Source organism: Mauremys mutica, chromosome 11 (genome assembly GCF_020497125.1).
Source record: "Mauremys mutica isolate MM-2020 ecotype Southern chromosome 11, ASM2049712v1, whole genome shotgun sequence".
NCBI lineage: Eukaryota > Metazoa > Chordata > Testudines > Geoemydidae > Mauremys > Mauremys mutica.
Genome location: NC_059082.1, coordinates 68,794,213 through 68,816,353, shown reverse-complemented (window position 1 = coordinate 68,816,353; position 22,141 = coordinate 68,794,213). Strand labels below are relative to the sequence as shown.

At 39.5% G+C, this 22,141-nt stretch overlaps 1 protein-coding gene across 1 annotated transcript in view; it reads left to right on the top strand.

Annotated features, from left to right (window-relative positions):
- Positions 1-22,141, top strand: part of SMG1 (SMG1 nonsense mediated mRNA decay associated PI3K related kinase) — a 114,645-nt gene that overhangs the window by 78,917 nt on the left and 13,587 nt on the right. The window contains exons 31-50 of the mRNA XM_044980792.1: positions 412-696; positions 1,464-1,608; positions 2,067-2,202; positions 2,594-2,824; positions 2,944-3,121; positions 3,966-4,127; positions 4,616-4,833; positions 7,451-7,605; positions 9,254-9,476; positions 12,423-12,669; positions 13,439-13,668; positions 14,353-14,601; positions 15,043-15,181; positions 15,266-15,375; positions 16,822-17,040; positions 17,487-17,677; positions 18,033-18,205; positions 18,430-18,709; positions 20,021-20,293; positions 21,533-21,767. Coding sequence (XP_044836727.1) covers positions 412-696; positions 1,464-1,608; positions 2,067-2,202; positions 2,594-2,824; positions 2,944-3,121; positions 3,966-4,127; positions 4,616-4,833; positions 7,451-7,605; positions 9,254-9,476; positions 12,423-12,669; positions 13,439-13,668; positions 14,353-14,601; positions 15,043-15,181; positions 15,266-15,375; positions 16,822-17,040; positions 17,487-17,677; positions 18,033-18,205; positions 18,430-18,709; positions 20,021-20,293; positions 21,533-21,767 — 4,079 coding nt within the window. The remainder of the gene's footprint in view (positions 1-411; positions 697-1,463; positions 1,609-2,066; positions 2,203-2,593; positions 2,825-2,943; positions 3,122-3,965; positions 4,128-4,615; positions 4,834-7,450; positions 7,606-9,253; positions 9,477-12,422; positions 12,670-13,438; positions 13,669-14,352; positions 14,602-15,042; positions 15,182-15,265; positions 15,376-16,821; positions 17,041-17,486; positions 17,678-18,032; positions 18,206-18,429; positions 18,710-20,020; positions 20,294-21,532; positions 21,768-22,141) is intronic.

Below are 22,141 nucleotides of genomic sequence, written 5' to 3'. Positions count from 1 at the left end.
CTTATGGTACTTCTTGCCAGGTTGTTTTTTCCAAGAAATCATAATGGTACAGTAAAGCTAGAAATTGCTTTTATCCCAGTAACTGTCTCAGTTTGAGTATTTTAAAATGGCTTTTCTCTTCAGTTGTTTAGATTTGAAGGAAAGGAGGAGAAACTCCCTTTATTACAAATTGCTGAGAGTGTATAATTGTTTCTATATTATAAGTTTAACTCTTACAAATATTTGGTCCTGTAGTATAGACTCTTTTATAATACCCCTGTAACATTAGCAGATAGAAAAAGGCAGTCTCTCATTTCTGTTCATAATTTGTTAAAGCTGCATCTGAAATTTGCAGAATTTGAGATTACAGGGAAGTGCTTTGAATAAAACTAACATCTCTAGTAAAAATGTACTGTGTGTCTTGATATATAGGTCAGTCAACACACGCTATGGAAATGCTGAGTTCTTGTGCCATATCCTTCTGCAAATCTGCCAAAGCCGAATATGCAGTAGCTAAGTCTATTCTTACACTGGCTAAATGGATTCAAGCTGAATGGAAAGAGATTTCAGGACAGCTAAAGCAAGTATACAGAGCACGACAGCAACAGAATCTCACTGGCCTTTCTACATTGTCTAAAAACGTATATACTTTGATTGACCTGCCGGCTGTTAATACAATAGAAGAGGAATATCCTAGGATTGAAAGTGAATCTACAGGTAAAAGTTCCTCCTTCTAGTTTATGCTTTGCCAGACTATATGGTTACTCAGATGTGATGGTTCCAAGAAGGGGCGGAGCCAGTTGCACTGGTAAAGTTTAATGTGGTACAACTGCTTTGCTATTTAAAAAAAAATAGGGGGAGGTTTTGGACTTAGGTTAAGATTTTACATAAAATTCATATTTCGGTGTTTTGTAGAATTTAAATATTAATGGGAAATACAGGAACTTGGAATGAATTCTCTACGGGCAGCACTATGCTTTGTTGTGCTTTTGTGATAACTTTAAACTCTCACTTAAGATCTAGCACCCAGACTGTGAATATAAAAGATCTATATTTAAATATCTTTAATAAACTTTTAAAACAATTATAAGATTTTTTTCCTCGAGGGGTAACTGATCTTCTTTCTAAACAACTTTTATTTCTCAACTCTTATTTCTCTTACAATTGTGATGTGTTTTGCAGTTAGTAAAGTTGGTTGTTTTTAGGAGACTTCTCCAAGTGTCACAATTAAATTTTTCTTTGTTTGAATCTGGACTTCCTATCTAATTTAGGCCTCTGTTCAGCACATGCTCTCCACCTGACTTGAATCTATATTCTCTTCTCTTTCCCCTTCCAATTCTCCACTGTCCTTAAAGCGATATATAGAAGTCTCAGTCTCTGAAGCACAGTATACTGGTATTTTGGAGATCAGTATTCTCATAAATGTGAATCAGATGTGTTATTTTTGTGTGTAAACCTTTGTTGCTCTATTTCCACCACCATAGTAAATATTGGCGTTGGAGAACCTGACTTCATTTTGGGGCAGCTGTATCACCTGTCTTCAGTACAGGCACCTGAAGTAGCCAAGTCATGGGCAGCACTGGCTAGTTGGGCTTACAGATGGGGCCGGAAGGTAGTTGATAATGCCAGGTAAATCTATTATCCTTATTAAAAAAAATGTTAATTTCACATTTGTTGAGTATATCTTAGCTCTCAATAAGTGTAATTCACCCCTGTGCGGTGCAGAGAGCCAAAACAAGATGGATGTGCCACTTGTGCTCTGTTTTGATTGCTGGCCCTCCGAATAGGGGTGAATTCACCCTAAGATGAAGCCATAAATATTAAAAAAGGTAAGTACATCTCTACCTCGATATAATGCCATCCTCGGGAGCCAAAAAATCTTACCGGGTTATAGGTGAAACCGCATTATATCGAACTTGCTTTGATCCGCTGGAGCGCGGAGCCCCACCCCCCTGGAGCCGCTGCTTTACTGCGTTATATCCGAATTCGTGTTATATTGGGTCGTGTTATTTCGGGGTAGAGGTGTAGCTCTTTAAATATTTACATTAATTGTGGTTTTGGGGTTGATGACTTATTAAATGTTACAGTCAGGGAGGTGTCCGTCTTCTGCCAAAAGAGAAATCTGAGGTTCAAAGCTTGCTTCCTGACAACATTTCAGAGGAAGACAGAGAGAAAATCTATGGCATTCTTGGACAGGCAGTATGTCGTCCAGCTGGAATTCAGGTAAGTGGAAACTTGCATTCTTGAAAAATGTTCCAATTAATTCAGTTTGCCACTTTAGTTTTCCTCCTTGATTGTGTAGCGGACTACAGTATTTATATAATGCCTTACATCAAACTTCTTCCAAAATAGCATCCTGCACAAAAAATGCAGAAATTCCCAAAGAAATAAGGTATGTTAGTGATTACATGTGTATGGCATTATGTCTGCTCTGGGAGATTATGGCTATATTATGGATTGAGGCAACTGAAAACTGTGTGTACACACATTTCAAATTCCTGGCTACCCTTTCCAGGATCAGCAATTAATATACATTGTGGAAAAGTTTTGTGCTCTTGTTCAAAACAATTATCTCATTCTTTCCTCTTAATATTCTTGCATAATCTGAGTTCAGGATGAAGACATGACCCTACAGATCACAGAAAATGAAGACAATGAAGAAGATGACATGGTGGATGTTATATGGCGTCAATTGTTGACTAGTTGCCCCTGGCTTTCGGATCTTGATGAAAATGCAACAGAGGGGTTAATTAAAGTGTGGAGAAAAGTAGTAGACAGAATCTTCAGTCTCTATAAACTGTCCTGCAGTGCATATTTTACCTTCCTTAAACTCAATGCTGGTCAGGTATGCATTACTGTCTGCTGTGGTGATGAAAGCTAGTTCTTAAACATTTTTAAAGCTCAAGACCCATGACAAAAACAGTCTGGTCAGTTAAGAGTGCTATTTCTTTGTATAATATGTAGGTTCCTCTTGATGAAGATGATCCCAGACTACTTTTAAGAAACACTTCTGAACAAAGCACTGATGACGTTATTGTGATGGCAACCTTGAGATTGTTGAGGTTACTTGTGAAACATGCTGGAGAACTTAGACAATATCTAGAGCAGGGACTAGAAACAACCCCTACTGCTCCATGGAGAGGTAAGGTCGTTTTAGCTGAATTATTAAACTGAATTTTGACAAACTTTTTTGCTAAATATAAACAAACAGAAAACTTCTTATGAAACTTGTCTGTACAAACCTTTGTCTTTCAACCCTTATAAACCCTGAGTTTATAACATATTTTTATATACAATAGTTTGTCTCCCACCTAATAAGCAGATTATTGTGTACTTTTCATCTAACAAAACTTAACTTCTAAAAAGGTTTTGGTATTTCCCAAGACTTTTGCAAAGACTAACCTGCATTCAAATTTGAAAGACTATTTTAAGTTTCTTGTAGGACGGTGAATGACCCATTCCCAGCTGGGCCAGAAGTATGCACCATATATCCCTGAATTACAGTGGTAACTGCTGGACAGTGGCAACCCTTCCAGGAATGGGTGAATTCCTACCACTTCTTTCAAGTGCTAGGATTAGTCAGCAAGATGCAGTGATCTGACCATAAAAGAGTGATGCTGAGTGGAAATGGGTCTCTTCTTATTCCATCTTCTACACCGTCACAAAACACGTTTATTTTTGGAGCTTCTAGTGATACAATCCCTAAAAACTATATGACACTAACAGACCCAATGTGCAGGACTCAATTCCTAGAGATTTATGTACTAAATATAATTGACTCTGCTCCTTGAATAATGGTGGTGGTGGTGGTGAAATAATCTAGTACCCATACAGTAAAAGGTAGAGATCTTGCTGTGGTTTAAAGAACAGGAGAATGTGACTTTTCAGTTTCTTGGTACAAAAATTACACACCACTGAAAACATCTTTCTGTGGCTTGAGTGTACAAAACTCAATGTAGCCCCTTTTTCTGCTCCTTTTTATGAAGGTATTATTCCTCAGCTCTTCTCCCGCCTGAACCACCCTGAAGTATATGTTCGTCAAAGTATTTGCAATTTACTGTGTCGAGTAGCTCAAGATTCTCCTCATCTTATATTGTATCCTGCAATAGTGGGTACCATTTCACTTAGCAATGAATCCCAGTCTTCAGGTATGGAAGGATTATTTTTGTTGTTGGGGTTATTACTTAATGCCAAATAGTTGATAAATGCAAAATGAAATAATGTTCAGAAGGTCCATTTTAAACAATTTGCTGAGAAATACAGCAAGTCTATGTATGTGTGCTGCTAGCTAGACTGCAGTATGTTTTAACTTTTTTACTGTTTATACAGTAAAATGCCATTACAGTAAAATTATTCTGATTAGTCTCATCACTTAGGTAATATCCTTTGATATAACACTCCTTAAGGCGTGAAGTATTATGGACTACACCTGTGAACTGTCTAAAATTCTAGTACCTTATATGGAGACCCCTTTGGCACAGCATAATTTTTTCATTATGATGTCATATATTATATCTAAGCCTTTTATACTTCCATAGTTTGTGCAGTACCTAGCATAATGGGCCCTAGATTCAAAATTTGGCCTTGGAATGCTACTGCAATATGTATATTACTCAATGCACTTTTTCTAATGTAGGGAACAAGTTGCCCTCTGCAATCCCTACTTTGCTAGGTAACATTCAAGGTGAAGAACTATTAGGTGGTGAATGTGAAGGAGGAAGTCCCCCAGCTTCTCAAGAAAGTAATAAGGATGAACCAAAAAATGGATTAAATGAAGACCAAGCAATGATGCAGGACTGCTACAGCAAAATTGTAGAAAAACTGTCAACTGCAAATCCAACCATGGTGTTGCAGGTACAATAAATTGTTTTTTTTGTAATTTATTCGGGCTGACTTGTAACGAGACATACAGTTTGTGAAATTATGTATGCTTCTTTGAGTGTTTGTACGTGTCCATTCCAATGTAGGTGTGTGCACGCCCTGAGCACAGTTGCCAGAATTTTTTCCCTTAGTGGTATCTGTCAGGTCAGCTCCAGCGCCCCCTGGTGCTGTGCGCTCATAGTGCTGGTATGAAGCCCAGCTGAGCCCACATCCCTTTAGTTCCTTCTTACCACCCATGATAGATGCTGGAACTTCCCTCTTTGCTCAGGCAATCTCTTCTAGTGGTTCTTGGTTCGTGTAGTTTAGCTAGTGTGGTGGTGGTGGTGGTGGTAGTACTTTTAGTAGTTAGTGTGTTTTGGATGCCTCTGTACTTAGTTGGAAAGGCTTGTCCACTCCCCAGTGCCAGGGTATGCCTCTATCACCGGACTTTAAGCCCTGCTCTTCCTGTGGCAAGTTGACTAATCGCATCTTCACCAGACCCACTAAATCGCCACCACAGCATTAACTACATCAACGGGCAGGTCGGAGTGCTCTCTTCCTCCCTATGCCAGGAGGCAATCTGGCTGTGGGAGTTCTGCATTACACACTCAGTCTACCTGGAAGCATCTTACCTGCCGGGTACACAGAACCAATTCACAGATCACCTCAGTAAGTCCTTCTCCACTCACCTCAAGTGGTCCCTTCGTCCAGACACGGCAAGGGACATCTTCCAGAGGTGGGGGACTACCTTTATAGACCTGTTCGCTACTTGCGACAACAGGAAATGCCATCAGTTTTGCTCCCTGAGGGGCCACAGACTTGGGTCTCTTATTGGTGCCTTCCTGTTGGCATGGACAGCCTACCTGTATTAACCCCTCCCCCCCTTCCATTAATTCACAAGGTTCTGTCAAAGATCAATTAGGACTGATCACAGGTCATCCTTATAGCCCTGGCATGGCTCAGATAGCACTGGTTCACCATCCTCTTAAGCCTTTTGGTGGAGCCCCCAGTCCGGCTCCCACTGCACCTGGACTTGATCACCCAGGACCACGGTCAGCTGCTCCACCTGAACCTGAGTGCTCTTCATCTGACGGCCTGGAATCTTCATGGCTGAATCCTGAAGAGCAAATTTGCTCAGAGCAGGTTCATAGATTCCTACTAGGCAGTAGAAAATCTTCCACTGTGGCAACTTACCTGGCAAAATGGAAACGATTCTCCATCTGGTCTTCCCAATGCAGGGTTCCACCTATACAGTCCTTATTGCAACTTATTTTGGAGTCCTTCTGTCTTGAAACAAGACATTGGCCATTTCATCTTTCTATCTTAAAGTTGACAACAAATTGGTCTTTTTGCACAAAATGGTAATCTGTTTTCTCAAAGGCCTTGAGGGGAAACCGATATCTCCTTGGGACCTAAACCTTGTCCTGCCAAAGCTGACAGGCCCGCCCTTCGAGCCGCTAGCAACATGCTTGCTGTTGCATCTCTCCTGGAAAGTGGCCCTCACTTCAGCCAGAAGAGTTTCAGAGATCTGAGGCCTCACATTGGAACCCCCATATATGATGATCTTCAGAGAGAAAGTACAGCTGTGCCTGCATCCAAAGTTCCTCCCAAAATTGGTTTCACAATTCCATTGCAGCCAAGCAGTTTTTCTAACAGTATTCTACCCTAAGCTGTATGCAGATGGGGAAGAACAGCGTCTGCACTTCTTGGATGTTAGATGGGCCCTGGCATTGTATAGTCAAAGGACCAAACTGTTCCACAGATGAACTGTTCATGGCGATAGCTGAGACAATGAAGGGGCTCCCCATCTCTGCCCAGAGGATTTAGTCTTGGATTACTTCATGTATCCAGGCATGTTACGACTTTGCGGGAGTCCCTCCTCCACCTAACCTGACTGCTCACTCCACAAGATCTCAGGCCTCTTCAGTCACTTTCCTAGCTCAAGTCCCTCATTAAGATATCTGGCAGGGCAGCAACCTCATCCTCGGTGCACACATTCTCAGCGCACTGTGCCATTACCCAACAAGCCAGAGACTATGCCAACTTTGGCCACGCAGTGTTGCTTTCAGTGTGTCCTTGAACTCTGAGCCCACCTCCTGTGCAACTGCTTGTGAGTCACCTACATTGGAATGGACATGTGCAAGCACTCGAAGAACAAATGTTTGCAAACCTTTCTAGAACTCTTGTTCTTCGAGATGTGTTGCACATATCCATTCCAAGACCTGCCCGCCGTTCCCTCTCCTGAAGTGATCGGTAAGAAGAACCTGAAAGGGGGCGGGGGGCAGTGGGGACCTTCATACTGGTGCTATGAGCATGTAGCACCAGGGGGTGCTGGAGCCGATCTGATGGAAAAAATTCCAGCAGATGTGCTCTGGGCACTCTCACACCTACATTGGAAAGGACATGTGCAATATATTTCGAAGAACAACAGTTACAGAAAGGTTAGTAACTGTTTCTTTTGGGTGGAGGGTTGTTAAAGTTTTCAGTGTAACTTTGATCGTACTGTAAGGATGTCATTCTTTCAAGACATTCAAGCTGCTATTAGATAGATGAAATAGAAATAAAATTCTTGAACTTTAAAAATGAGGGCATTTTAAATTATTTTATACAGGTTCAGATGCTAGTAGCAGAGCTGCGCCGAGTTACAGTTCTTTGGGATGAACTTTGGTTGGGAGTGCTGTTGCAGCAGCACATGTATGTCCTCAGACGGATTCAACAACTGGAAGATGAAGTCAAGAGGGTTCAAAACAACAACACTCTACGGAAGTAGGTTTTCATGAATAACTCCTAAGTAAAAATTGGTGAGAAAAGACAGGTTATCATTGCACACTAGAATTATTAAATTGACCAGTCATGCTTTTCCTCCTAAATCGGAGGTCAGGTTGCCACAGCTCGTACTTTGCACTCCATTTGCACCACACAAAAGGTGCAAGGGGAGCAAAATACACCAACACGTTCTTTGCTGTGGATCCCCCCAGTATGGAGCAGTCACCTGTGGGCGTAGAGCTAAGGTATTCATATCCTGCGCCTTCTTCTTTTCTCACAGCCCCAGTACAGGCTCATGTCACCTGTGTAGAGGTTTGTCAGGGGTAGAGATGGGAGTGGCTGGTGTACACTGTCCTCCAGCTATTCACCTCTGGAGGGACAGTTAACAGCTCGTGTTAGGCTTGTACAGGAAGCTTTAATCGATTTTCAGTTTTCAGTTTCTTTTTTCCATTCCTGGGTTTTCCTGGATGGCTGTGTGGAGGAGGGAAATTATGCCTTTTGAAGCACTTGTCTAGCCTCAGGCAGAATCAGATGAGCTTCAATCCTGCTCTCCCTGTAATTTACTGCAGTCTAGCATGGAAGCAGACAATAAAGAAGCCAAAACTATTACTGCTTCCTCATATGCAGTGCTGTATGCAGCTAGGGAGGGAGCAGCAGCTGCTCAGAGCCTTCCATGCTCACACCAGAGCAGCTCCTGTGACTGGAGAGAGAGAACTGACAGGTTGTGCCTTTATTCCCCATAGTGATGGGGCTGATTCAGAGGCTTCCATTTAAAAAAATTAGAAGCCAAAGCAGAGGGGACCATATTTTCAATATGTAACCAAATACAAATGTTCATCTTAACATAGTCACCCTCAAAGTTTAAAGGTTTAAAGAACTGAGGACCAAAGATTGGACATCCCTCTCTTGACTGCTTTTAGTTTGTTGTCTCTTATTAATGTGTGAGATCACCTTTATCATATATCTGTTTGATTCTAAGTTCGGCACTGGTAGGCAAGATTGAAGATGGCAAAATATACTTAAATTTAACTATTAACACTTCTGTAATTCGTCTTTTCAATTCTAAGACATTTTATTTGGTATAATTTTGTACCCAACACTAGTGTATCCATTTTTGAAATGTTAGACATAAGTATTTCTGGTACTACTGATCTGTCTCCTGTCCTGAAACATCAACCATTGACAAGTTCCCAGTGTGTATTGCCTCCTCTTCTGAAAGGCATCACAAAAGGTTTGTTTTGCAGTGTTTGTTTTGCTGTTCAGGTTTGTTTTGCAGTTTTTTTAATGAAGAAGACAGGAGCTTAAAACAACAATGGTGGTTGTTCTTTGACAATTATTTCTACATTTATAATATAATATAGAAATACTGTTAAGTGTTTTGGGCATACATAAGTAGCTTTTTTTTTCTTCCTGGTATTAACGTCTGGTTGGCTCACTTGTGGGTTTTTAAATATTGCTTGCTGGTGTTAAAATACATATTTTCTTCTATTTTATATTTATCCTGAAAGATTGGTATCTTAATTTCAGTCTTTCTATTTAACTGGGTAACCATCAGTATGATGTATCCTATAATAAATATGCCTTTTATTTTAAAATACTTCATTTTTAAAGCTGATATAGAATTATTTTTTCTCTCCTTCCTACCTAGAGAGGAAAAGATAGCAATCATGCGTGAAAAGCATACAGCTCTAATGAAGCCCATTGTATTTGCTTTGGAACATGTACAAAGCATCACTGCAGCTCCTGCAGAAACTCCTCATGAAAAATGGTTTCAGGACAACTATGGAGATGCAATTGAAAATGCTTTGGAAAAACTTAAGAACCCTTCTAATCCTGCTAAACCTGGAAGCAGCTGGATCCCGTTTAAAGAGGTACAGTATCTTCAACTTGCTAATAAAGAAAGTTATATATACAATCTGATAACTTCTTCTGCTACATATGATTAAACTGATTTCGTACTTGTTAGTGGAATGACTAATGTATTAGTCAAAATTTCTTCCTCTGTTTCATGAGTTTGAATGTCACATTATTTTAGGACTAGATCATAGCTGGTTGAATCTGGGAAAATTAATAAGAACAGATTTTTGTGTCTTCATTACAAGGCAAATATTTTTGTCTCAAGAGGGGAAGCTAACATTAGGAACTTGTTTAAAATCACAATAGGGCCAAATTAGGGCAGTGGTGCTCAAATTATAGTTTGCAGAATGACATGCTTAGGAACCAGGTGCGTTAGGACAAAGGAAATATCCTCTCATGGATTAAGTAGACTGCAGACTGAAGCAATGTGAGAGCTACCACTGCTTCAATAAGCATCTGTCCTCCGGTATCATCTGACTATAGGTTGGCTTCATCCTTTGAAATTTGGGTAATGTTCCATATGCACATTTTTTTTTATGCCCTCTCCAGGCCTTATAGGAGCTCTGTGATCAAATCCTAGTATTTTGCCTCTGCCACAAATACAGCTTATATCTTTACCCTCTCCAATACTAACCTTGCAGCCATTGGTAGTACTTTCCTTTTTTAACCTCTTACCTTCTAGTCTGTGGGATCCTGGAAAATGATAGGAGCAAGCAGCTATTTCTTTCCTGTTTTTTTCCCATGCTCTCTCTTCAAACTTCTCCCCATCTCCCTCCCCATGAGCCTAGTCAGCTCAGACTCTGCTACCAAACACATTCCCTCTCTTGGAAGTCCAGCAGTGCTCCAATCAGTTTTAACAGCAGTTCTCAACTTCTCCAGTTTTTCACATGACATGCTTTCTACCACCTGACAACCTTTCTCAAAAATCTCACAATTCTTGCAGTCTCTCATAGTTCCTCCAGGTACTGGCTTTGCCATCTCAGTACTGGAAGAATTGGGCTGCTAGATCAAGGTAGGACATACAGCTCTCTTCTGAAGGTTTCTTTGGTGTGACTTTTTGGGGTTATGAAATAATGAGACTTTTATAATCCCTCCACTAGTGCATTTGGCTGATATTTTTCTACTGGTTGAAGCCTGCGTTTGGAGCTTCAACAAGTTCCATGAACTGCCATCCTGGAGTTGTTTTAGATGGTTTCATTAAACGTCTCAGCCCCAGCACTGTGTAGAGACAGTCCTTCAATGCTGGCAGCTCTGGACCTGGCAGAACATCTTGGTCACCTACTGTAATATGGGGCCTTTATCTGTTAGCTGTCCCTTGTGGCAGGATGGGGAGCTACACCACCTCACTCTATCCCTCTTATGCCACTGAGTTCCAGCTCAGGGCCCTTGTTTGGAACACCCAGAACCAATCCTTCTCAGTCCCTTGCTGCTCCCTGAGCTTCCTCCTACCTTTCTTCCTCTATAGGCTTACCCAGTGCCTTGTCCTGCTTCTCTCTTTTTGGAGCAATGGCTTCTCACCAGTTTCCTGGGATTCTCTCTGCAGTCCTGCCTCTCTGGCAGCTGCCTTTTCCCTCAGGAGTTCCCCCTCTAACTGAGGTACCTTTTATCATGTCCAGGTGCTAAACTGTCAAATTAACTGCCTCCATGAGTTAACTTCTCCTAGGTGAACCTGAGCTGTCTCATTCCCCCTTGTGGAGCTTCTGAGAGGTAGGCTGTGCCCCTGACCCCTTCAGGGGGCTAACTACCCTCTGACACCTACATATCTCTCACTTCATACCTGCTAAGTCTTAGGATATGTCTTGTGACTCCTTTTTGGTCATATCCTATCCTGTTTTATTGCTGATGCCTTAGAAGGTTGTAGCAACAAAAATGCTCTTACAGGCCGGAAAAGAGAACTGAAACCTGGTCTATACTAAAATCTTGCATTGGTGTAGCTATGTGTCTCAGGGGTGTGAAAAGTTTAGAGACGTAGGCCAGTTCTGTACTACAGACCTGTTACGATATAACTACGTCGCTCAGGGGTATGAAAAATCCACACGCCTGAGCAACATAGGTCAGTATAACTATCCCCATGTGTAGACAGCGCTGTGTCAACAGGAGAGCTTCTGTTGACATAGCTACCATCTCTCGGGGAGGTAGATTAACGGCGCTGATGAAAGAAGCTCTCAGGTCAGCATAGTAGTATCTTCACTAAAGCACTGCAGCAGTGCCACTAAAGCGCTGTACATGAAGGCAAGCACATAGCTATACCGACCTAACCACCCACCTCCCAATCCCCCCGTAGACAGCACTAGGTCAATGGAAGAATTCTTCCAATCTATGGCCTCTCAGAGAGGTGAATTTACATATACTGGCAACAGAATCCCTCCCGTGAGTGTAGGTAGTGTCTATGCTGAATCGTGGCAGCGTTTTAAGTGTAGACATACCTAAAGAGAGAGAGGTTGTAAATGACATTGTCCAACTGTTAAATGGCCAGAGCCAACCTGGTAATTGAACGGGATTGGTAGATGGATGCAATTTAATATGTAAATTGGTTTTCTTGAAGTTAGCCTGTTCTGCAAAACAGAAGTGAGGAAATGTGCAGATTTCTTGGTAGCAAGTAACTCTCTAGTGCTCTACTCTGCCCTTTTTGTCTGTTCCCAAAACAGACCTAGTACCAAATCTTAATAAATACAGGAACTAACCCCTTTTAAGAGCATTCCCTTACGGTAAATACAGTTATCTCTAAGCCAAAACCTTTTCTTTTGTTAAATAAAGATGGTGAAAATGTTACTGCTTCTGATATATGTTTTGTCACCAATAATTATAAATATAGATTAGTACATCAATAAAATGGAAGAATACATGGCTTAAGAAAGCAATTCCTTCCTTCCCCCCAAAAGTGGAAAATCTATTTGTTTTTGTAAATGTTTACCTATACATCAGCTTGAACTTCAGCTTTTTAACAATTTCTTTAAAAGGTTATGCTAAGTTTGCAACAAAGAGCACAGAAACGTGCTAGTTACCTCTTACGCCTTGAAGAAATTAGTCCTTGGTTGGCTGCCACGATGAACACTGAAATAGCACTCCCTGGAGAAGTGTCCGCTAGAGACACAGTCACGATTCAAAGCGTGGGGAGCACTATCACAATTCTGCCTACTAAAACCAAACCCAAAAAACTCCTTTTCCTGGGTTCAGATGGGAAGAACTACCCATACCTTTTCAAAGGTAAGACCTGGAAATTTCCTCAGGATTGTGTGTGTGGGGTGTGTGTGTGTGGGGGGGGGGAGTTGCTAAAATATTGGGCAGATGCATGTTTTATATGTATATTATTCAGGCTTACACTCACTTTTAATTAGAGAGTAGCACCTCTAAAGTTGGAAAGATGTATTGTGAACATTGAGTGTGTATTGTGATAGTCAGCCTGGCCAAAAAACCTTTCAGGCAGCCCTTAAAACTATACCTGAACAGTGGATGAGAGACATTGTAGGTGTCCATATGTAATAATGTTGATCATCCATCGGCTTTTCTTTCCACAAATGCTGTAAGATTCTTTGACTCACATAAGCTGCAGAAGAAGAGACCTGTGGGTCCTTGTGGCTGTTGCATCAGAAAACAGAGTTCCAGCTGCAGCCTGTTTTGATCTTCCTTATCAGCTGAACTCTCTCACAAAACTCATGCAGTAGGTTAAAGAGAGCACCTCAGCCTGAGGCTTCACACATTCCTGTGAATGGTAGGGAAGTGCTCTGCAGAGCTGGCACTCCACTTGCATGCTTCTCCCATGGAGTTAGAACAGCAGCCCAAGCCCAAGGACTGTTCCATTAGCAAATACCTCATTGCTTAGGAACCCATTCTGGGCCTGGATAGATATGTAGCTGTTTTAAGTCTAAAATGGAATGTGCACTTCAGAAATGCTACACTAAGGCGAAAAAGCTTTTATAGTTTGTTGTAGAAGCTAAATTTTAAACAGAATACTTTCTTAAATTTTATAATACAGGTTTAGAAGATTTACATCTAGATGAGAGAATCATGCAGTTTTTATCAATCGTGAACACCATGTTTGCTACAATTAATCGTCAAGAGACACCACGGTTTCATGCTAGGCACTATTCCGTGACACCACTGGGAACGAGATCTGGCCTAATTCAATGGGTGGATGGAGCCACTCCTTTATTTGGCCTATACAAGCGGTGGCAGCAGCGAGAAGCTGCTTTACAAGCACAAAAGGTAAGTGCTGTATTTTAAACTAATTGGCACCTCTCAGAAGTGGAATATTTCACAAGTTGCTTTAAAACCTAAAGCAAATATTAAAATATTTTTTATGATTTTTATCTGTACATGTGTTCATGCTGAGTAGATCTGTATGTTCATCTCTCATGGGGTTTATCAGATATCAGGCAAAACTGTATAATCAAATTCTCTCTGTTAGAGAGAGGAACATTTCTTAGGCATATCTTACTTTAATTATACTATTCTTGTGTGATACTTCAAGGGGAGGAGCATTTTTGGATGGCTAAAGTTAGTTACTCTAAACCATTTTAGTTTCTTTTCCCATTCTTAGCTCTTTTGTCACTTTAGCTTCTGTAGCTTTAGAATGGGATTTTCAAAAGTGCTAAATGTTGTCCTAACCCTGCTGCTACTGAATTCAGTTGTAAAAGTCCCATTGACTTCAGTAGAAGTTGAGGTAGGACAGTGCTGAGTGCTTTGAAAATCACTGTCATAAATTTTAAAACAAACAAACAAAAAATAACCTCCTGAATTTGAAATAGTCCAAGCGCTACAAGTTATTATCCAGAAGGAGGATTTAGATTCCAATTTTTTTTTTTAGTCTGAACTGACTTTAGGATAACTTTGTAACTCAGTATTGTAGTTAGAATAAATAAGAGAGCTTTATAATGCAATTTCTTGTAGGCTCAGGATTCTTACCAGACCCCTCAAAATCCTGGAATAGTACCTAGACCCAGTGAACTTTACTACAGTAAAATTGGACCTGCTTTGAAGGCAGTTGGGCTTAGTCTAGATGTATCTCGTCGTGACTGGCCTTTGAACGTAATGAAGGCTGTTCTAGAGGAGCTTATGGAAGCAACTCCACCAAATCTTCTAGCTAAAGAACTTTGGTCATCATGTGCTACACCTGATGAGTGGTGGAGAGTTACACAGGTAAGCTAACATATTATTTTCCTTTTTAACACCATATTTTTGACTTAGGGGAGGGGCAGCAGATGCTTGGGATGCTTATAGCAATGGCACTCTTGTAGGGACAGGTGAGCTAGTACTATTGAATCATCACTTAACAGAAGTGTGTGCTTTAATATGGATAGTTGGAAGAAGGAAGAGCAAGAGATTGGGAGTAAAAGCAGAAAAAATGGTGTCCTAGAAAAGTGGAAAAACCTGATTACATGTAATCTTAATTAACCTGTTACTTGAAGTTCTTAAAGAAATGAGTGCTCTGTTGGTAGATGTCCTGAGACAATCAGTAAAGGAGAACTTGCAACTGACTGCTGTGAATTATCCTAAAAAGAATATAATAATAAAATAATTAAGTGATTTTTTTTTAAGATTCCTAAAACCAAAAACATGATTCTGAAATTTTCTTTAAAGTCATACGCGAGATCAACTGCAGTTATGTCCATGGTTGGCTATATAATTGGTCTTGGAGACAGACATCTGGATAATGTTCTTATCGACATGACTACAGGAGAAGTTGTACATATAGATTACAATGTTTGTTTTGAAAAAGGTAAAAAAAAATTTTGTGTGTTTTATACATAGTTCAAATATAACCTTTTCTTAATAATTAAAAATCTGAATCTTTCTCTTGAAGGAAAAAGCCTTAGAGTACCAGAAAAAGTTCCGTTCCGGATGACACACAATATTGAAACCGCACTTGGAGTAACAGGAGTAGAAGGGGTTTTCAGGCTTTCTTGTGAACAGGTAGGCTGTGTGACTTCTAGAAATGTGGGGAACTCTCATCTGTTCTTTGTTTTTGGAAATGCTTCCCTTCTCCTTACTGCCTTTTCAAACCCTTATTCTATTATTTTTCTTTAGATGTTGATTGATATGGAGGAAATAAGAGAGTATTATTTTGGGGACGTTTTATATTTTTGTGAAACACTTTAAAAAAAATAAAAAAGCGTGCAAGTGTATAAAATTTAGCTCCAGATATTGGCTTGATCACAATGGTCCATTGTTTGGCAGGTTTAATTGACTTCTAAAAATTAGGCTCTCCAGATCAGAAATATAAAGTATTATGTTTAGAATATTATGTTAAAATTTGAGATAAATGCAATGTAAGAAGCACATAGCCCATCATACCTGCTAACATTAGAAATAAGGCACATCTTTAACTGTGAGTGTGATTAACTATTGGAACAAACTACCACGGGAAGTGTTGGATTCTCTATCTCTTGATGTCTTCAAATCAAGACTTGGATGCCTTTCTGGAAGATATGCTTTGGCCAAACACAGGTTTTTGAGCCCAGTACTGGAGTAATGGTGTGAAATGTACTGGCCTGTGATATATAGGAGGTCAGACTAGATGATCTGATTATATCTTCTGGCCTTAAGCTCTATGGAGCTATTATGTCTTATGGGGATATATAAGACGGTTAGAGAATTTAATGCCTAAAAAGTTTTTGCATTCTAATAGTAAATTGAGGGGGCATTTCTGGAGAACTTGTGGTGATGTGACAAAGAAGGCATTAAGTTTCACTGAAATCTTAACTTACTACTAAGCATGTTCAGAGACTTCTTTCAGCCGCTAAGAGCCTTTTTCTTTATTACTGCATAACAAACAGATGAAGTAGCCCTCCAGGAAGACTATATATATGTCAAACTTACATTTCAGACTTCAGCTTTTTTTAGTGTACTGTTGTGGGTTTTTTTTTTAAAGTGGTGAGATTTTTATTTATTTATATATATGTTATACAAGGGGGAAGTGAGAATTTTTTTACTCAACCATAACTCAAATGACTGAAGGGATTTTGCTTAGTTGTCATTATCTTTCCTCTTCTTTCTCTACTACTTTTCTTTTCTCTGTCTTCCCATCTCTGCACCCTTTACGCACAAATAAGAAAAGAAAAATCAGCTTTAGGGAGAGACAAATATAGAAAAATTCAGCCCCTAAGTAAATCTTTTCAAAGAGTTAGGAGCTTGTGAAGAAAGGTTAGAATGCAAACTCTGGTGCAGCTGTAACTCAAGAAAGCGCTATTTGAACTTGCAGCTATAATTGTATATACTTCAGTATATCCGCCTTCAGGAAAGTTATGGATTGCTTTATTTAGCTATTCAAATATTAATGTCTATATTGTATTTAAAAACTGTGCTATTTTATGAGGGTAGCTTAACCTGACTAAACTTATTAAAATATACAAAATACAGGTTCTACATATTATGCGACGTGGGAGAGAGACTTTGCTTACGTTGCTTGAGGCTTTTGTTTATGATCCTCTTGTGGACTGGACAGCAGGAGGGGAAGCAGGATTTGCTGGGGCTGTGTATGGTGGTGGTGGCCAGCAGGCTGAAAACAAACAGAGCAAAAGAGAGATGGAAAGAGACATCACTCGTAGCCTCTTTTCTTCAAGAGTAGCTGAGATAAAGGTGAAGTAGAGTCACTACAGTAAAATGTCACATTATACTATCAGATAAAACTTCTTAAAAATGCTAAAAGTGTCATGAATAGAAATTCTTCACATTTGAAAGTAGTTTTTGCATGTTAGAAAATAGTATTAGCAATTCAGGCCCAGATTTAGGAAAGTGTCACTGTTTAGAAAGGACACTTAAGAACATACTTAACTTTTAAGCATATGAAAGTTCAGTATGTGCTAAAGTAATTTCCTGCATTGTGCCACAGGCTTAAAATCTGAAGCCTAGAAACATAGATCAATATTTTGATCAATCTTAAAAGCTTAATGCCTGTGAGAGTTGAGGAAATCTGTACCCATGGATTACAGCTGAGCAGCAGCACAGAAATGAAGTACTCCCTCCTCTATCCATTTGAATAAGTAGCACATCTATTTTTCTAATTTCTATATCTTGATTTATAGGTAAACTGGTTTAAGAACAGAGATGAAATGCTGGTTGTGCTTCCTAAGCTGGACAGCAGTTTAGAAGAGTATCTAAGCTTGCAAGAACAGTTGACGGACATTGAAAAATTGCAAGGCAAATTACTAGAAGAGATAGAATTTCTAGAAGGAGCAGAAGGAGTGGATCACCCATCTCATACATTGCAGCACAGGTATAGAAATAGCAGTGCTTCTACAATGTTTTTATTTGAGGATCTTAAAGCTTTGTTTAATATTGCACTGTTAGCGCATTGCAGCTTTTTATGAATTAGATGCTGTATGCACATTGGTTAATTTTATAACGGTTACTTCGGACCAGGGATTGACAGCAGTGAGAAACTTATTCTCACAGTGCAAATACAATTTACAGAAGTGTTTTAATATATTAGTTTTAAACTTTTTCTAATATGTAATCTGTGAAAATTATGAAATAGATTTTCAGATCAGTTGAGTTAATATGGCTTTGATCAGTGTAGTTAAATATTTCTCATAGGGCGGTTAATAGATTCTGTGACTTCTATAACTCAGGTATTCTGAACACACCCAGCTGCAATCACAGCAAAGAGCTGTTCAGGAAGCAATCCAAGTGAAGCTGAATGAATTTGAGCAGTGGATAACACATTACCAAGCTGCTTTTAATAATTTAGAAGCAACACAACTTGCAAGTCTTCTTCAAGAAATTAGCACCCAAATGGACCTTGGTATGAAATAAATAGTATTGTATCCTTCTTTTGATATTTTTATCCATGAAAAAATAATTGAACTAGTATTTAAAACCAAATGTTTTCTTAACAAATGACTTAAAACTGTTCGTAATACTCTGGTTTTATACATAGAAATATGTGATTTTAAATTATGGTCATATTACATATGTGAACACCAGTAGTTACAGGAAAATAGTTAAAATTTAATCTCTTTCTTGAAGGTCCCCCAAGTTATGTACCAGCAACAGCCTTTCTGCAGAATGCTGGCCAGGCACATTTGATCAGTCAGTGTGAACAGCTAGAGGGAGAGGTTGGTGCTCTTCTTCAACAGAGGCGGTCTGTTTTACGTGGCTGTCTTGAACAGTTGCATAACTATGCAACAGTAGCTCTTCAGTATCCCAAAGCTGTATTTCAGAAACACCGAATTGAGCAGTGGAAGACGTGGATGGAAGAACTCATCTGTAACATGACAATAGAACGTTGTCAGGATCTCTATGGGAAGTAAGTTGACAGCGCAATGGATTTCCCTAGTAATTTAATCCTTGCTACTTTCAAGATACCTTTATTTTAAGCAGGAAATGTAAAACACTGAAGTTTTGTTTTATGTTAAAATGCCATAGTCTTTCCAAGGAGTGTTTCCTTTTAAGGTGCTATTGCAGACATTTAAAAAAGAAAATAGAGAACATCTTTTAAAGTGTGGTCTCACAGCTTCATCCATATAGTGACAAAACAACTATAAATATTGTTGCTTTATTTTCTGATTAATGGCTGTGCATAGCTCTAGGAAAGTGACCTTCATGGCTTGAAACAAAACAAAACCCTACACCACACCAAGCAGAGTTTTGGTCATGAAAAAAAGTGCCAGAGACTCCATGAGGTCCAATAGGGACTTTGGTATTGTTATCAAATACTACAGCGATGGGCGGTAGAAAAAACACTAAAGCACAGTGAACTGATATTTTAGCATGGTTAGTGGTTTTTAATGTTAATTGTACTTCTGAAATTAGGAGACTTCTGGCTTGTTGTCCACCAATTGATCCTGAGAATAGATTTTAGTGTTAATGCTGGAATATAATCAAAAGGCAAGAAAGGTAGGATGTCCATTGACTTACATCAGTGCTGTTCTAAATTTATTGCCAACTCATTCCCTAAAGAATGTTGAAAGGTGACACTAAAGAAGGAAGACTTTTTTTCTTTTGAGTTAAAATAAGCATTGAGTATATTGATCTAGCAAATATATCTACTGTATTAGAAATGTTCTGGAAACAAAGGATCGCGTTCTGGCTAATGAAGGGGAAGTGAACTTAAACTCTCCACCTCAATAAAAGGAGATGTATTCAAAACAAAAGCAGTGTTAATTTGCATTTGTATCCTGGCTTAGATCAACTCTCATGATTTTTTTGTGTGCCAGGGGTATTTGGATGGATATCATGACTTGGCCAGGCCCTTGTATATCAGCAGACTAAAACTGGTTGGAAAGAACTAAAATTTTCAGAAAGGGATGGGGAAGGGGAATCTTGTGAATGTTTTGCCATCATTTTTTTGACCAAGAGACATGATCTGCACAGACAGGTGTTGTCCATGCACTATTGTACTCCATGTCAGGAGCCATTGAATGAGTTATCAGTCCATGATTTGACAGAAGAGCCAAAGTAGGGTGGCCATCCTCCACTTTGTTCACATCTAGAATTTGGCCTAAAATATTTGATGATTTAGTTCGTGTTTAAATATGGAGTATTCTCCCTAGGGAATGGAATGCAGCTTGTTAAAGTTTCAGAAAGGAGAACTTGTCATTTTGCTGTCATTTTACAGGTATGAAATGCAGTATGCTCCTCAGCCACCTCCAACTGTATGTCAATTCATAACTGCTACAGAAATGACTCTTCAAAGATACGCAGCAGATATAAACAGCAGACTGATCAGACAGGTGGAACGTTTGAAACAAGAAGCAGTCACTGTGCCAGTTTGTGAGGAACAGTTGAAAGAAATTGAACGTTGCATTAAGGTTTTCCTTCATGAAAATGGAGAGGAGGGGTCATTGAGCCTAGCAAGTGTTATTATATCTGCTCTTTGCACCCTTACAAGGTGAGCAGTCTGTTATAAAATATACTATAGGTAGTTGATCTCCTGGTCTCTGGATAGGCTGCCCCCTATGAGAACCTTTTCCAGCCCCCTTAGTGTACACTTTCAAGTTCCAGGCCTGTGCCTCCACTTCTTTTTGTGGTCGGGTCTTATGATCCAACCACTGTCTCTGGGTTACAGCCCCTTGGCTACCAACTGTGACTAATTCAGAAGAGCCAGCTGGGGTTGGATACTGCAAGGTTTCCCTTTTGGGAGCCTGTGACTGTATGTGTGTGATGCAGTGATGCAGAAACAGCTGATTAAAAAAGAGCATGATTTATTTTCCCAACGATACCCAGTGCTTAGAGAAGTGGATTTAAAATAAGAAACCTACATGCATATTTCCTTACCTAAGCTTTTAACCTCTTTATCCATGGCTCAGGTGAGTTTGGCTTATTCCCCATCTCTGAGTTGGGTGAAAGAGTCTGTCCTGCTTGCAGCTTTTTCCCCCAGTCCCTGAATGTCACTCACTGTCAGCCTTTTCACTGTCACATCCTGACCAGCCTCTCTAACCACTTCCCCCCACTTTTCTGCCAGAAGCACCTTTTAAACTGATCAGGATTTTCTGATCTTTCAGGTTCTCCTTTGATCCCAGTTTAACTTTGGAAGAGTAAAACATCCTAGCCTGGATGGATCCAGCTAGGTAGTCCTTCCCCACACCACCACACTTGATGGCCCAGCCACTGTTATCTTAATTGCAGCTGCCTACCGAAGAGACTGTCTTATCTGTGTCCTTGTTTTCCCTTTCTTACCTGGCTCCTAAGCAACCCTTTTACAGTCTCCTTTGATTTCTCTCTATGCAGTTAGGCAGCCAGCAATACACAATTGCTGGGAAACAGTCACACAACAGGGAAACAGTCACACAGTGTTCATAAGAAATATAACAGACATTTTCCCAGGTCATCACAGATGACTTTATATTCATTTTTTGGCCAAAAAAGGTAATTTTTTTTGCACTTGAGTTATTGACTTTAATTAGAAAATCGTATTAAATGAACATATTAATATCAATTTAATATCAGTATTAAAAATCTAAATTACCACATTGCCTAGAATATACTATAAAATATGTTGCCTTTTTAAAGATCTGTTCCATTCCATGTTTTTATGGCTAGTTTATCAATTTAAGTGATAGCAAAGTAAACGTAATATGCATTAGCACATGTGCTTTTACTTGTGTAACAAAAATATTGCTTCATTTAGACGTAATCTAATGATGGAAGGTGCCGCATCTAGTGCTGGAGAGCAACTGGTTGATTTGACTTCAAGGGATGGAGCCTGGTTCTTGGAGGAGCTGTGTAGCATGAGTGGGAATGTTACCTGCCTCGTGCAGTTATTGAAGCAATGTCATCTGGTCCCACAGGACTTGGACATTCCAAACCCAATTGAAGCATCAGAAGCAGTTCACTTAGCTAATGGAGTTTACATCTCACTTCAGGTGAACTGTACTTTTATGCCATTGTTTTTTCCCAAATACATCAGCGAAGCCATATAGTTTATGTTGTGTTCCAGAAATTCTCCTAAAAAAGTATTTATAATTATTTTACATTATTACCAGAAGTCTCTTATCAGGAATTGGTCTTAAATATCCCATTTATTCCCTGACTCTCAACCTGTTACGTTTACTATAATTACTTAATATTTAAACGACTAAAACAAACTATTAATGCAACCCAGAATTTTGAAAAAAGTTACTATTTATTAACCATGAGATATAGAAGATGGAGATAGTAACAAATTAGTCAAAATAACAGCTCCATGACTTGCTGTTATTTCATATTATTCCCTATCACTGGGAGTCCAAAAAGGTTT